Genomic DNA, 17,500 nt, shown 5'->3' with positions numbered 1-17,500 from the left:
TGCACTTTTATTCAACATTCTACACACAGGCAACCAAGTGACTTCAAACAAACAAACTGTTCACATCAATAGAAACTAATAGAAAATAATTCACTTGACTCAGAATTACCTAGTTTCATTCAACAGTAACATAAAAAGATGACACATTTCAAGGAAATAGTCTCATCCATGTGCTTTTACTCTACATAAATAATAAAAAACTGAAACCTTATCAGAAACATAGCAGTGGTTTCTGATGAATTATGTCGAGCTTTTGCGAAATCTAAAACACAAAGACTAAAGATCTTCAAAACTAGAATATATTTCATCATTGATCAGTTGTTAACCCTTTACCAAGCCTAAGGAGGCGCAATGGCCCCGTGGTTAGGGCAGCAGACTCACGGTCATAGGATCGCGGTTTCGGTTCCCACACTGGGTGTTGTGAGTGTTTATTGAGCAAAAACATCTAAAGCTCCACGAGGCTCCGGCAGGGGATGGTGGTGAACCCTGCTGTACTCTTTCCCCACAACTTTCTCTCACTCTTACTTCCTGTTTCTGTTGTGCCTGTAATACAAAGGGTCAGCTTTGTCACACTGTGTCACGCTGAATATCCCCGAGAACTACGTTAAGGGTACACGTGTCTGTGGAGTGCTCAGCCACTTGCACGTTAATTTCACAAGCAGGCTGTTCTGTTGATCGGATCAACTGGAACCCTTGACGTTGTAAGCAACGGAGTGCCAACAACAACGAAGCCTAAGTACAACCTACATTGACATGATCCTCAAATAACGAGAAATGTGCTGCTGAAACGCACAACCACTGTGAGATTTAGCACTCAAAGGAGACACTCCAGCTTTCATCAGTTACTTGGTGTCTATAAAGCTCAAATAAGACCTATACATGGCTTAGTGGTTATGGTGTTTCACTTACAAATGTAAGGTTGTGAGTTCTATCCCATGTGGTGTGTTGTGTCTTCGAGCAAGACATTTTATTTCACTTTGGTCCAGCTGGCAAAAATGCATGTCTGTGGAGTGTTTGGCCATTTGCATGTTTCTTTCATGAGCAGGCTGTTCCATTGATCGGATCAACTAAAACACTCATTGCTGTAACTGACAGAGCACCGGGCAAGACCTACGATGGAGTACTTCTCCAATATCTGAGTTAATGCTACTGCAAAGTAAACATTATGGGGCCACATCTAGAGAAAACTATAGATGGCTGTAAAGAGATCCATAGACACAAGGGTGGGGAAGGCATTATTCAATTAAATTGACTCCAGTAACTGACTGATGCATTATCATATTGATTGCGGGGAGTATGAAAAGTAGAGATAACCTCAGCAGAATTTGAACACAGAATGTAAAGACTAAGAATAACCCTTTCAATACCAATTTGGCCAAAACCGCTTCTGGCTCTGTTGTACAAGTGTCTTGTTTTCATAAGTTTTGAATTAAAATCTTCACAATTTATGTTCCTAAAACTAGCTTAATGATAACTAAGTTATTTTACTAAATTCTTTGTTATATTTAAAATTAATTTAAAAAAACACAGAGCAAATCTGTGGTACCAAAACAGTGTACATGATAAGACTTCCAATCAGTTAAGATCAGAAGCCATGAGAGCCACTGCCTGATATTGCATCAGGGCATTTATTATTATTATAATCGTTATTATTATTATTAATATTATTATTATTATTATTATTATTATTATTATTATTATTATTACATATCTAATGTCATTAAAATGTCTATAAGGGAGTTTAAATCGCTATCTAATATTAAGTAGACCAAAATTTCATTTCCTTCAGAAGACAACACATTTAGACAATAAAATCACAGAATAACCTTTTTTATTCATAATTTAGAAATTCATTACCATACTATATTTGGAAGTAATAATTTGCAATGAATTTTCAAAATAATTTCGATATATTTCTCCTTCCACACCCACACCCACACACACACACAAAAATAGTAATAAACAAAAGTCAAGAAAAATATCCATTCTTTCTATTTTAAATAACAAAATTTAAAATGGGAAATTCTTCAAGAAAAATGTGAAGAAGATTCATGGAATAATTAATTTTGCTCTCCCCATTCTCCTTGAGTCTCTCAATTTCTTACTCTCTCTCTTTCTCTCTCACTCACTCATTCTGTCTCTCTCTCTGTCTTTCTCTCTCTTTCTTTCTCCCAATTTCTTTTTATCCTGCACTTATCTTTCTTTGTCCCTGTTGAAAGATAATTTACCAATATACTAATCTCTGTTCTACTTAAAAATATGTTATCTATGACAGTAAAATGTTATCAAATAGTAATGAGAAAATAACAGCATACTTATACAACACTGTGAATCTGCATATGTTTCTGTATGTAAATGTACATGCATACATGCACATATTTACATATAACCAAATTTGCTCACATATGTACACACACATATGCACACACACACACACACAAACACACACACACACACACACACTTTTATTTATTAAAGCTGCAAGAACATCACAAAAAATCTGCTACTCAGAGTTTCACATTCCCATTTAGTTGTGATCAAGATTCTTGGTCACAACTGCCTGACAAACGGGAATAGGAAACTCTGAGTAACAGTTTTTTTTGTGATGACCTTGCACAGTATTAATTAGATAAAACATATTACTCTACCTCTGGTATTTGAGCACTATTCTATTCCACCTTGTTTTGCATTTATGTACTTACTCATGTATATATATATATATATATATATATATATATATATATATAATATATAAAAAAGGTACTTGATAAAATTCTTGTAAAAGATTTTTATCCTATTATTGAATTAATTAAGTATATAGAATATATATAGTATATATAATATTTATAATATATATCACAAGCACAGAGTTTCCATTCCAGACACAGGTGGTGCACCACCTTAATTATTATTTTTAGAAGCATGTGACATCAGTGTCTGAAAAGTCACTGAAACTTTATTTAACATTGACGGAGAGATTTCACTTTTATGTTACTACCAGATGTCTGCCACTGATGAGCTTAAAATGGCAAAATCATGTGATTTAGAAGCTGTAGAAGAGGATTCTCATCAGTCAATGATATAAAAGCAAGTGCTTTTATGCACTATGAGTCTATATGATAGGTTTTCTCTAGGTAAATAATGCAGTATTCAGTGTTCTAACAAAACATCCACATTAAGTAGGATATAAAGATTGCCTTTTGGCATTGATACTGCTTCTATCTTTATTAACTATGCTTCATTTCATGTTGTTTCAGTTCACTCAGGTATGCTGCATTCAGTGGAACTGTTGTGACCCCGGTCACTTATATGTCATAGAAACTAGGTAACCAGCTCTGTCAATCTTAGGACTCAAGAGCATACTTAATTTTTACTTTACTTCTTTGACCTATTCCAAGCCATGCTCAGGCACATCCTATCCACTTTTTTCTCATTTTATGCCATGCTTGTGAAAATACTTGAACCTTAAGCATTCATATTGTTTCAAATTTATATCCTAGAATTGTTTTATTCAGCATCATATTACTTGGTGTAAGACGAGGCTGTGTAGCCAACAAATGGACAACTTTTTTACTGGGGTTTAAGAGTTTATCAAAAATGTCAATGAAGCTTGTGTGATGCAAATCTAGATATACAATGGTAACTGGCCCCGTTGCATCTTTCTTTTACTCGTTTCACTCATTAGACTGCAACCATGCAGGGCACCACCTTGAAGAATTTTAGTTGAACAAATCAAACCCACCACTTATTTTTCTTAACCCTGGTACTTTTTCTATTGGTCTCTTTTGCCAAACCACTAGGTTACAGGAAAGACAAGCACACACATACTGTACATATACTCTTTTACTCTTTTACTTGTTTCAGTCATTTGACTGTGGCCATGCTGGAGCACCGCCTTTAGTCGAGCAAATCGACCCCGGGACTTAGTCTTTGGAAGCCTAGTACTTATTCTATCAGTTTCTTATGCTGAACCACTAAGTTACGGGGACGTAAACACGCCACCACCGTTTGTCAAGCGATGTTGGGGGACAAACACAGACACACAAACATCTACACACACATACATACATATATATATATACATATATACAACGGGCTTCTTTCAGTTTCCGTCTACCAAATCCACTCACAAGGCTTTGGTCGACCCGAGGCTATAGTAGAAGACACTTGCCCAAGGTGCCACGCAGTGGGACTGAACCCGGAACCATGTGATTCATAAGCAAGCTACTTACCACACAGCCACTCCTACGCCTATGATAGGTTTCTTTTAGTTTCCATCTACCAAATTCACAAGGCTTTGATCAGCCCAAGGCTATAGCAGAAAACACTTGCTCAAGGTACCATAGAATGGAACTAAACCCAGAATCATGTGATTGGAAAACAAACTTCTTACCACACAACCACGCCTCCTTACTTTGTGCTAAATTTGATAGTGGAATGGGATGTCAATTTGATATAATGGTATCATGGTTGAATGCTATTCAAGTATGTGCTCCCTCATCTTTTTCTCCATTTTATGCTGGGCTTGTGAATATACTTAAATCTTAACTAAGTATATTAAAACACACACACACAGATATGTATACACATATATGATGACACATTTTTTTGCTTGCTTACAGATATTCACAGCTAAGTGTACACACACAGCCATCTGTATATGCATATATATACACTTATATGATAAAACTTTTTTTTTCTGTTTGTTTACTCATGTGCCTACAACTATCAATGCACACATACATATACAAGCATATACACACACATAGACATGAATATACACACACTCAGATATGTATGTATGTATATATATATATAAAATCATTTATGATTAGACTTTTTCTCCTTGTTTATTCATATTTACACCTCTGTACACACACAGCCACAAATACATGTATATTTATGCATATACACAGAGATATATATATAAACATATATATATATATATATATATATATATATATATATATATATATATATATATATATATATATATATATATATATATATATATATATATATATATATATATATATATATATATAAAATCATTTATGATTAGACTTTTTCTCCTTGTTTATTCATATTTACACCTCTGTACACACACAGCCACAAATACATGTATATTTATGCATATACACACAGATATATATATAAACACACACACATATATATATATATATATATATATATATATATATATATATATATATATACACACACATGTATGATAATACTGTTCTTCCTTGTTTACTCCTATGTTTATAACTATCTCTGTACACACACACACACACAAATGCACAAACAACAAACAAAACACATCTTCACTGAAAGCAGTGGCAACTACCAGCTATCACAGCACAGAACTGTTGCAGTACACAAAATGTAACAATCTATAACAACTATGGAACTGCTATGTAATAAATAGTTCCTGGAAATCTCTGCTGCTTCTATTGCTGCAGACGCTACTATTACTAGTAGCTGGATGAGCCTCTTCATGGTCACTCAAATGACAGCAGCCCCCACCACCAATACCACCCCACTGTCATAAGCAAGGAAGGACACATCACACTGGGTAACAGTGTCCGAGATGAACCTAAAAGGACAGAATAGAATGCTTTTGGTCATAGGTTTACTAAATCGTGATTAACCTGGGGTTAAATAACAATAGCTAGACACCAATGAAAGACCAATCACTACTACTACTACTACTACTACTGCTGCTGCTGCTGGTAAGGTGGTGAGTTGGCAGAATCGTCGGCATGCTGGGCAAAATGCTCTGTGGCATTTCGTCTGTCATTACATTCTGAGTTCAAATTCTGCCGAGGGCAGCGTTGATTTTTATCCATTTGTGATCGATAAAATAAGTAACAGTTGAACACTGGGGGTTACCCACTCCCATGAACTTACTGGCCATGTGCCAAAATTTGAAACTAATATTTACCACCGCCACCGCAACAACAACAACAACAACAACAGCAGCAGCAGCACCAACAACAACAACTACTACTACTACTACCACCACTACTACTACTACCACCACCACCACCACCACCACCGCCACCACCGCCGCCATCTCTACTAACAACAATAATCATTTATGTTAGAGACAGACAGCTTGAAATTTCAGGGGAGGGAATTACTGAAGAAAATGGATCCAGTATTTGACTGATACATTAATGTCATATTGTCAACCCTGGAGGGGCAAAATGTAAAGATGACCTTGGTGTGGGGTTCGAACTCCTTATGTAATAATTTGGAGCACATGCTTCAAAGTATTTTGGGCAACTCTCTTACAATGTAATAATAATAATCTGCTATGATAATACTCTTGTGTTTTTCTCCATCACAACATATGAATGAGAAAAGAAAGGGTGTGGATAAATTAGGAAGGAAGAGGTGATGGCAAACTGGTGGGATGGTGGGATGGTGAACATTCAATGCTGAAAAAAAAAATCAAACAACATTTCAACTCTGTGTGAGTACGTGTGTTAATGTGTGTGCATGTACAATGGAAGTATGTGAATGTATGTGAACATTGACAAATGTATTAATTTGATTTACCATCCATATTTATATACAAAATACTACAGTTAACTGTCATTTTTGACAGCACGGGGCCAGCTAGTGATAATAATAATCCTTTCTACTATAGGCTGCTGAAACCCCCTTCGGTCATGACTGACCATGGGATTGCACCTAGAAAGTCACCCTCCCAGGCACAAGTCCAGGCAAGGTTGTTTATGGAAGACCAGCAGTCACCCATTCATACCGGCATCCCCTCTCCACACCACCAGTGTTATCCAAGGCAAAGGCAAAGGGGCCGATACAGCTTGGCACCTGTGACGTTGCAATTCATTTCTACAGCTGAGTGAACTGGAGCAACGTGAAATAAAGTGTCTTGCTCAAGAACACAACACACAACCCAGTCCGTGATTCAAACTCACAACCTCACGATTGCAAGTTCAACGCTCTAACCCCTGAGCCATGTGCCTTCACTATAGGCATAAGGTCAGAAATTTGGGGAAGGAGGTTAATTGATTTCATTAGCCCCAATACTCAGCTGGTACTTATTTTATTGACCCTGAAAGGAAAAAAGACAAAGTCGACCCCGGTGAAATTTGAACTCAGAATGTAAAGATGGTTGAAATACAGCTAAGCATTTTAGCCAGCATGTTAATGATTCTGCCAACTCACCACCTTTGTAATAATAATAATTATCCTTTCTATTATAGGCACAAGGCTTGAAATTTGTGGGGAGGGGACTAGTCGATTACATCGACCCCAGTGTTTCACTGGTACTTAATTTATTGACCCTGAAAAGATGAAAGGCAAAGTCAACCTTGGTGGAATTTGAACCCATGATGTAGCGACAGGCAAAATACTGCTAAACTTTTCTTCCAGCACCCTAACGATTCTACCAGTTTGCTACCTTTGTAATAAGGATAATAATAGTAATGATTTATTTCATCGCATTTCTTCTTTTTTGAAATATAAGCACAAGGTCACGTGTTTTAATAGAGAGCATGTGATTATCTTAATGTTAGTACTTCACAAACTTCATTAGCAATTATTTTCTTAACACTTGAATTATGCAAAAGAAAGGTGACTATGTTAGAATTTGAACTTGGAACAGCACATAAGTAAATATTATAATGTATTATATCTAAAGTGTTAAAGAATTTAATCTGCTGCCTGTTATTTATATTATTATTACCATAATCACTATTGTTGTTGTTATTATTATTATTATTATTATTATTATTATTATTATTATTATTATTATTATTATTATTATTATTATAGTTGTGATAATGTAATAAAAATACAAACATATTTCATCTATACTTTCAGTGTGCAGAAAAAATAAAAAGAGGAGAGTCTCCTGGCAGACACTTTCCTGATGAGTTGATGATGCCTTAGGTATCACTATATGATATGCATATACATATATATGTATTCATGTGTGTATTTATCTACATCAGAATGCAATTTTAAAAATCAAAACCATAGAACAAAAGGGTGCATATACAAATATGTACCTGTGTATGTAATGTATATATGTATATATATACATATGCATATACTCTTTTCAAACTGTCTATATAAAAATAATTTAGAATGCATGCCTTGTATTAATGGAGAAAATGCCACTAATACATACACTCATACACACATACATATATGCATGCAACCATGTGTATGTATGCTAATACTTGTGTATATAAGAATGTATATTTGTGTGTGAATGTATGTGTACGTGTGTGTATGTGTATGTTTTGCATGTGTGTAGACATGCACAAATATGAACATTTTTAGATAGAACATTACATCATGTAGAAGAAAAAACAAAAATACATTACAAAACATGTGACAATTATGAATATATGGCAGGGACAAAGAAAGGACTAGGAAACCCAGTAGAAAACCCAACTGCTTTTCACAGCAGCTAAATAACCTTGTGTTGCACCAACCAGAACAACAACAACAAGAATAAAAGGAGGAAGAGGAGGAGGTGATATCATTGTTGTCAATAAACTGGTGGTTTCTATTAGCAATGCATTTTTTTTGTGAGATGCAGTAGTCGTTCCATATGAACAGTGGATATGGCATGGTTTTATCTCCTAGTGCTACTTAATTCACTTCCTTTACATCTTCTATTGTTTTGAAAATGGTATTTCCTAGTTCAAAAAACAAAACAACCTCCACCTCCTCAGATTTATGTGAGAAAGACTATTATTATGTATATGCATTTGAGTATTTAGTTCCATCCATCTTCTTGAGTTTGATTTCAACTTGTTCTGACTTCGCCTTTCATCCATTGAAAGTGGATAAAATAAACAGCACTCATGAATTGTATTTCATTAAATTGCCTATATCTCCTTGTTCCTTATTGCTTTCAGCTAATAAAAGAAACCAAGAAACCTTTGTTATGAGTAGTAAGGTAGTGTTCCCTTCAAGTTGTGTGCTTGTGCATGCATGCACATGTTTTACAATTGGTACACAAAAGAGAAAAAGGTGTGCATCCAGGCTTTACAAGATGAAATCAAATTTTTTTTTTAATTGAAGAGGGTTACTCGCATGGATGTGCACATACTTTGCAAATAAAGACGACATTTGCACAAAAGCAAACTTCTGTACACATCCACAGTGAAGGATTAGAGGGAACGTTGGTGACAGGGATATTATGTAGTAACCAAGCAATGAGTGCATTCTGTTCGATCACAGGTGGCTTGTGTGTAGTTTTTCGACAACTCTAAGCACTTGCATGCTACAGGTACCGGCATAGCTGTGTGGTAAGAAGATTGCTTCTCAAACATATGGTTCTGGATCTAATTTCATGTTGAGCAAGTGCCTTCTACTACAACTGGCATGAGTAAAAGCATAAGCAGTACTAACAAGGATTTGATTATGGTTTCCAGCCAGAGTTGCTTGCATAAAGAAGCCTAACAGATACCAATATCAGGTGTTTATTAAACCCAGTACCTCATATGATATTTAATGATGAGTTGACTAAGATATTTCTGGTTAGACTCCCTGTTGAGAATAGGAAAATATACTCTAATGATCATAATATAGAGTAAGAGCATTTAATAAGTGATCAGTAGATAGCTGCTAATCTTCTAAATACTTTAATACCAGAGGGGAGGGCAATAATCGTGGTAGCAGCTGTGAAGTGTGCATGTGTATCTATTTATATGAAGCAAGCATGGTCTATTGGATGTGTAGTGTTAGTATAAATGAATGGAAGAGCATAAATGAGTTGAGACAAAAACTGAGTAGAAGATAAATAAGCTATAATGTGGACTGCAATGGTAAGGGTCTGTGATGCAGATGAAGAATGAAAGTTGTGTAAAGATGTCAGTCCAACCCATCCAAGTACAGGAAAAAATCATACATGATATGATGTTTATGTGTGTGTGTGTGTGTCTCCACTGTCCTGTTTTTGTTCCCAGTTTTACCCTCCATAAATCCTAAATTTTCTTTGAGAATTTATGGGAGCAACTGTCTTTGAAGACTCATATTGTCATTGAAGGCTTGAAATGAGGAGGAGTTAGACAGCCGACAACTGATGAAGGGTAATTTCTCTGTGTTTCCTTGTCCCGTTTTCCATTTTTTTCCTCTTGTTGTTTACGCATTTCATGTTGTTTGCACAATTGATGAATAGATATATATATATATATATATATATATATATATATATATATATATATATATATATATATAATTGTCATACTTCTATCATACCTGCCATCTCTGAAGAATATGTAGTGTTAGTTAACTACATTGCTATCAATGACCAAGAAGCTAATATCCAATGTGAAACCAATTGGTAAAATCAAAGAAAATGGATCTATAATAGAGTATACCTTAACATATATATATATATATATATATATATATATAAGGTTGAGGAGGGTATTGGATTTAACCAAACCCAGGAGGATACAGGTAATACTGAGTAAGTGCTGTTTTTTTCAGCACATCACACTCTTTACCACTTCATACTAAAAATATCCGCCTATGAATATAATAATAGATTACTTTATTTTTTCTGTCTCCGATGAAGGGAAGTACTGGATCTTCCCAGAAACAGCTGTAAGACTCTATCCATAAAATTCTTCAACCTTGCCTTTGCTCTCTTTATCTTTTTGTTTTTATATATTTACACACACACACCCACACACACACACACACACATATATATATATATATATATATATATGTACATACTTACATACATATGTGTGTGTATGTATGTACATATGTATACCTAGTAAGGGCATGCTTACTATGTAGCTTGTAGCTTGTTTACTAGTCAGTGTGGTAAGTTATGTTACACTGAGTTTCTCAGCTTGGTTATATAAACATATACATATATGTGCATTCACACATACTCACGTGTGTGTGTGTGTACATGCACACACACACAGACATAGAGAGAGAGACAATTCCAGTGCCACCTGACTGGCTTCCACACTGATGGCACATAAAAAGCACCCACTACACTTTCACAGTGGTTGGCATTAGGAAGGGCATCCAGATGTAGAAAACTTGCCAAATCAGACTGGAGCTTGGTGCAGCCTCCTGGCTCACCAGTCCTCAGTCAAACCATCCCAACCCATGCTAGAATGGAAAGCGGACATTAAATAAAGATGATGATGATGATGATGATGACATGCTTACATGCATTCGTGTATGTTTACATCCACATATGTATGCATATAGTGTGGGCACAAGAGTATATCTTACCATACCGTATTTCAGTTACAGTAAGATTATTTTCATGTCTCTGGATATTCATAGATATGAATTTGATCTCATTTTCCCCTCTGTGTATTATTATATACAATATGACTATTTGGACAGATTCCACGGGGAAGATACATTTATTAATTTAAGAGCAGTATTAGATGACTATTTAACTTCATTTATTTTGTTGCTTTCTGTAAAATGATCTATTTTCATATTGGAGTCAACTTGAGACAAAATTTCTCTACAGAAATATATATGTTCCTAAATAATAATTGTCTTCTGAAATATAAGCGGGTGTCATTTGCAAAGCAATGTTCTTTAATAAAAACTGCTAAATCTATTTTAACCTATCATGAGGTTTTGCTGTCGTGTGTAAAGTTGATTGATTTTTCTAAGCAGCAAGAAAGTATAAGGTTATTATTTGTTATAATATTTAGCCAGTGACTTATGCTTTTATACTTTTTTTTACTTATTATTTGTTTTGTTAATTGGACTGTGGCCGTGCTGGGGCACCACTGCAAAGGGATATAGTTGGATAAATCAGCCTCAGTGCTTAATTGATGTGTGGTCAGCTGCTTATTCTATTTGTCACTTTTACTGAACCTCCAAGTTGTAGGAATGTAAACAAACCAACACCAGTTGTCAAGCAGTGAGTGGGAAGACAAACATAAACACAAAAACACACATGTATAGATACATACGTACATACATATATTCATACATACATGCATACATATATACATACATACATACAAAAATACCCTGTTGTTGATGTTGAAATTCCAATGAAGGAACCTTGGATCTTTCTCTATTAGCAAGAAATCTTGAAATAAACTGAATAATGACATACATATATATATATATATATATATATATATATATATATATATATATATATAAAATGAGGAAAACCATGAGTGACTGAGACCTTTAGTGATATGTTGTGCTTGAGTAGACTTGTCAAGCCAAGTGAAATCATAGTTGTAGCTGATTCTGGTGGCACGTAAAAGTTACCCAATACACACTTGGAGTGGTTGGAATTAGGAAGGGCATCCAGTTGTAGAAACCATGCCAAAGCAGATTGGAATTTGGTATAGCTCTTCAGCTTACCAGCTTTCAGTCAAACTGTCCAATGTATGCTAACATGGAAAGCAGATGCTAAATGATGAAGATGTTGATGATGATGCTATATTTATACACACATATACACGTATGTATATATAATGGGCTTCCACTATTTCCATCTACCAAATGCCTTTATAAGGTATTGGTTGACCTGAGGCAATAGTAGAAGACACTTGTCCAAGGTGCTGCATGGTGGAACTGAACCCAGCACTACATGGCTGCAAAGCAAACTTCTTAACCACACAGTCATCACTCTTTTACTCTTTTACTTGTTTCAGTCATTTGAATGTGGCCATGCTGGAGCACCGCCTTTTGTCGAGCAAATCGACCCCAGGACTTAGTCTTTGGAAGCCTAGTACTTATTCTATCATTCTCTTTTGCCGAACTGCTAAGTTACGGGTAGGTAAACACACCAGCATCAGTTGTCAAGCGATGTTGGGGAGACAAACACAGACACACAAACACACACACATATATATATATATATATATATATATATATATATATATATATATATATATATATATATATATACATATATACGATGGGCCTCTTTCAGTTTCTGTCTACCAAATTCACTCACAAGGCTTTGGTCGGCCTGAGGCTATAGTGGAAGACACGTGCCCAAGGTGCCACACAGTGGGACTGAACCTGGAACCATGTGGTTGGTAAGCAAGCTACTTACCACACAGCCACTCTTGCTCATGTCTTTTTTTTGGTTTTGTTTTTGTTTAGAGGATAATTTTTTTGTGAGTAATAAAAGCCAACTTACGTCAAAGGATCATTGTTGGGTAAGTTGAATACCTCAAAGGAAATTGCAATCTTTTCGTCTGATTTTCCTCGGAAAATATAAATACAATCAAGGTTGATAAAATAAAGGCCAGGATGTCGAGGGGAGTTGAATGATCCCTCTTTAGTTTTCTTACTATCATACAAAAAACTGCACACACCATCTTTGATTGCTTCGCCTGGGATGTTATAATCTATATGGGAGGAAGAAAAAAGAAAAGAAAAGAGATACTATAATATCAGTACAGAAATATTGGGCAGTCAGATAATTTTGTTCATTTTTTTTTTCTTACTTGGCAGTCCATCATCATATGATGAAAAAAAATTAGAAGTGATTCAAATTTAACCCTTTAGCATTTAAACCAACCATATCTGGCCCAAATATTCTACCTGTTTTATGTACAAACTGGCCAGATCTGGCTTTGCACACTTATCCTACAATCACATACTCAAAATTTCAATACTACGATGTCTTTGCATGATTAATTCAAAACAATTTGATTATATAAGCATTACATTTGGCAGAATAATCTGAATACTAAAGGGTTAAAAACGATGAGTAATATTTGTAGAGGAAGAACAGAGATACAAAAACCCAGTTCATCCTTGTATGGAATACTATTGTCATATTTGGGCTGCTGCATGATCTTGTCACTTGGGTCTCTTCAAATGAGTTTAGAAGCAAGTCTCTAATTTGATTGGTTGCTCTCTTGTTTCAACTCTGCAACCCTTGTCACATCGATGTGATGCTACTAGTCTTAGTTTTTTCTATTGTTATTGCCACAGGAAGTTTTCAGATGAACTTTCTCTCTTAATTCCCCATCACTTTGTGCTATTCTTCCTGATTTGAAACTCACATCTTCATCCAAATGCTGATGTGCTTCCATGAATAAGTCTTTCAATGTTCGTTGCGTTGTTTTCTTGACCTGTCAGAATTTGGAACCCTCTTCCTTGTTCTTATAACCTGAACCCTTTCAAACCTGATTTAAATTAATTCTTTTTGTCATAATTTCTCCTTCTTCATAGTTCCTTAAACTATATTTTGGGATTTTCTCATAAAAAGAAACTCTCTGATAAAACTACTTTTTGTGTGAATTGATATAACACTTGAGAGAATTTAAATGAAAGTTTTAAAAAAATGAAGAAATTTATCTGACGACCTAACAGAAACTTTTTGTATGATTGAATTATCATCATGGCCATTGTAATTATGCATACTTTTATATATAGCAAATTTATACCACAGCATGCAAACCATAAAACAATTTGAAGTTGAAGAAAGCATGTGTGAAAAATGATTCATATTTATTAAACAGAGATTACTACATGGAATGTTTGAGGAACTTCTAAGAACTTTATTGTAACCAATGGGAATATGTAATAAATCTTACTCAAATTTGTAGCTAGAAAATTTTAAGCTACTCAAATATTTATTCTCTTGCTTTTCATTCTCAGTTTGAATATGACAATGAAATTATTAATAATATGAAATTTTCATTGCTTAAATGACAAAGACATATTTATTTAAGATGACAAAGAAAAAAAAAATCAAAACACATCCAAAAGGAAATGTGTTTAAACATGCTTTTAATTGTTAAATAATACATAACAACAGGAAAATAATACATATGGGAAACAATACATTTTTACACTTCCTGAGAGGAAGCTAGCAATAAAACAACACATTAAACATTTAAATTCCATCACATTCATAAGAAATGTACTCATAATAAAAGACAAATATATGATATTGCTCTTCTATATGGGTGACCCCCAAGAGATAAAAAAAAAATATACATAATTTCTTTTGTTAAAAATGTTTCAAATAAAGTACATGGATATTCCGTTTTATTCCATAAAAGAAGGTGAAATGCAAAATGACATTTTTGTCATAAATATATTTGAAAGAAATAGAATCATTTTAATATGTTTCTCAAGAACATATTAATGTACATGTGTTGTTACAAAACTATCTTTATATATTTATATATCATCATAACAGAAAATTTGAATTCTTTCTACTTCATTGAGCTTTCATAAAGAAATATCTTGTCATATTGTAAATTCCTATCACAAATATTACAATAGCTCTCTTCTGAATTTACTTTTTCATGCTTGATTCTGAAGGTTAAACACATACAAGAATATGAAGTTTACACAAATTTTCTCAAATTTTAGTCTGATCGAATTATTTTTATCATTTTTCATCATTATTATTTTTGTACACATTGTCCTCTGGTATCCCTAGATAAGTAACATGAAATACATATTTTTTCACAATTCAAAGATGTACAATTTAATGCAAGTCATATGAAGTGCAATTCTGATAAATTCAACTGCACATAATATATAACTTTTCACATAGAATCATTTACATGCAGTGTGCTTAAAAATAGAGTTATGCTATATGTATTTTACATTTTACGTATATTATACACACGCACACAAATATATTAAGCAATCTCTCCCCATCACCTTGAATACACCTCATGATCCAGTAGCAGGAGATTTTACCCCTTTATTCCTGTTCTCTCTTGCAATTTACTTGGAAACTTCACTGGTGTTGGTGGCATGACAGAAAAAGCAGCCAGTACACATTGTAACGTTGTAAAACAGTTGGCATTAGGAAAGGTATCCAGCCATAGAGACCATGCCAGGGCTGACAGTGGAGCTTGGCATAGCCCTGCAGGTTAGCTTAGTCTGTCAAACCATCCAACTCTTACCAGCATGAAAAACAGATATTAAAAAATGATGATGCAAGACGAATATGTACAGCAGTTTCAGAGACAAATAGAAGAGAAAGATAACTTGTAGAACTTAACTTGATCCTTAAAAAGCAAAAACAAAAATACCCCTCCAAACTAATAAACCAAGCGATAACTGAAGCTAAAAGTATCCCAGTCTCTACACTAAGAAGAAAAAACACTCACACTGAGGATAAACAGAAAAAGGAACATAAAAATATCCCATTTGTTATCACTCACAATATTCTACAAACAACCAAACACCTTCTACCAACTCTACACCAGTCCCCATATCTCTGACAAATAATCAACAGCCAAAGGCAAGCCCCCAAACCTTAAGAAACTTCTAACCAAAGCAAGATTCATATCAGAGGAAGAAATGATGCAAGTTACCAAATGTGAAAACCCCCAGATGTGGGACATGTGATTTAATAGAACAGGGACCAGCCAAAAAAGATCAAGAATAGAAAAGAATTAAAGGTGAATGCAAATATGAACTGCAAAAGCAAAAATCTGATATATCATATCACATGCCCACGTGAGTCCAAATACTTGAATGTTTGTTGAGAGATTATCTTAGCCCATTTGCCCACAGACAGTTGATTTCTACAGTTATAACCAGTGTATTTTCAGTGATTTAAATAAGTGTTTTGACTGTTGTTTCCAGCAGGCAGACATACTTGGTATGTCCTTTGATTAATTTTAATATATATATATATATACATATATATAAATTGTACATTTAAAAGTAAAGTCGTGGAAAGACATAATATATATTTACAAAGAAAATTTTAATACTTCCTGAGATTGATACAGTTGACTGAAAGAGAGTGCTCCAGCATGGCCAAAGTCCAATAACTGTATCATTTGATCCTGACACTTGCAGCGAATGATTTCCAAGTTATTTGTTGCACTTATATAACTTTAGCATTAAATGAACAAATACAATTTATTTTTTTTATAACGCAGTTAAAACGTTTGGCATCATATTGAATTTGGAGCATCGGAGAATACTTCCTTTCCTGTCTAGTTTTACAATTCAAAGGATGATGACACATCTAGGTGCTTTTCTGTGGCCATCGATAGAGCCATGGGACGTTTTTGTAGTTGAACATGTCAAACTGACAGGTTTGACATGTTCAGCTAACAATTTACACTGTATCTCTGCTGCTTATGGGGGCTATGGGTGGTGGTAACGGTGGTAGGGTTATGTACTTCTTTCTACAAGTTGGATAAAGCTATTTTGAGCTATGTGGCTTTGCCAGGATTATAATGCAGTGCTTAAGACATAACATGAATGCTTGAAATATTGCCAGGTAGTTGTTGTTGTTTAGCCCAGGGTCAACTTCGATTAAGCAGACATATATGAACAAAGGCCATTCCAGCCATAACAATCCCATCTGTTTCGAAGTATGCTGGTGGACTACATTATTCAAAATGTCTCATTTCTTTTCTAATATGGAAGTGCATGAGTTGAAGGAAGTTTAACTGCTATTTCTAGCAGTTGAAGTGGTTCTCTCGCAGTTCTCGTTGGCTTGACTTTTTGCAGCTAAATTAATAGCATAGTTGTCTACTCTTACTACAGA

At 34.6% G+C, this 17,500-nt stretch overlaps 1 protein-coding gene across 22 annotated transcripts in view; it reads right to left on the bottom strand.

Annotated features, from left to right (window-relative positions):
- LOC106869227 (tolloid-like protein 2) overlaps positions 1-17,500 on the bottom strand; it is a 1,141,949-nt gene that overhangs the window by 291,273 nt on the left and 833,176 nt on the right. For all 22 annotated transcript variants that reach the window (XM_089358367.1, XM_089358378.1, XM_089358375.1 and 19 more), the window contains one exon: positions 13,154-13,364. In XM_089358367.1, coding sequence (XP_089214493.1) covers positions 13,154-13,364 — 211 coding nt within the window. The remainder of the gene's footprint in view (positions 1-13,153; positions 13,365-17,500) is intronic.

Source organism: Octopus bimaculoides, chromosome 10 (genome assembly GCF_046866305.1).
Source record: "Octopus bimaculoides isolate indiv1 chromosome 10, ASM4686630v1, whole genome shotgun sequence".
Lineage (NCBI taxonomy): Eukaryota > Metazoa > Mollusca > Cephalopoda > Octopoda > Octopodidae > Octopus > Octopus bimaculoides.
The sequence above is the reverse complement of the archived record's forward strand: the minus strand, read 5'-3'. Positions and strand labels throughout refer to the sequence as shown.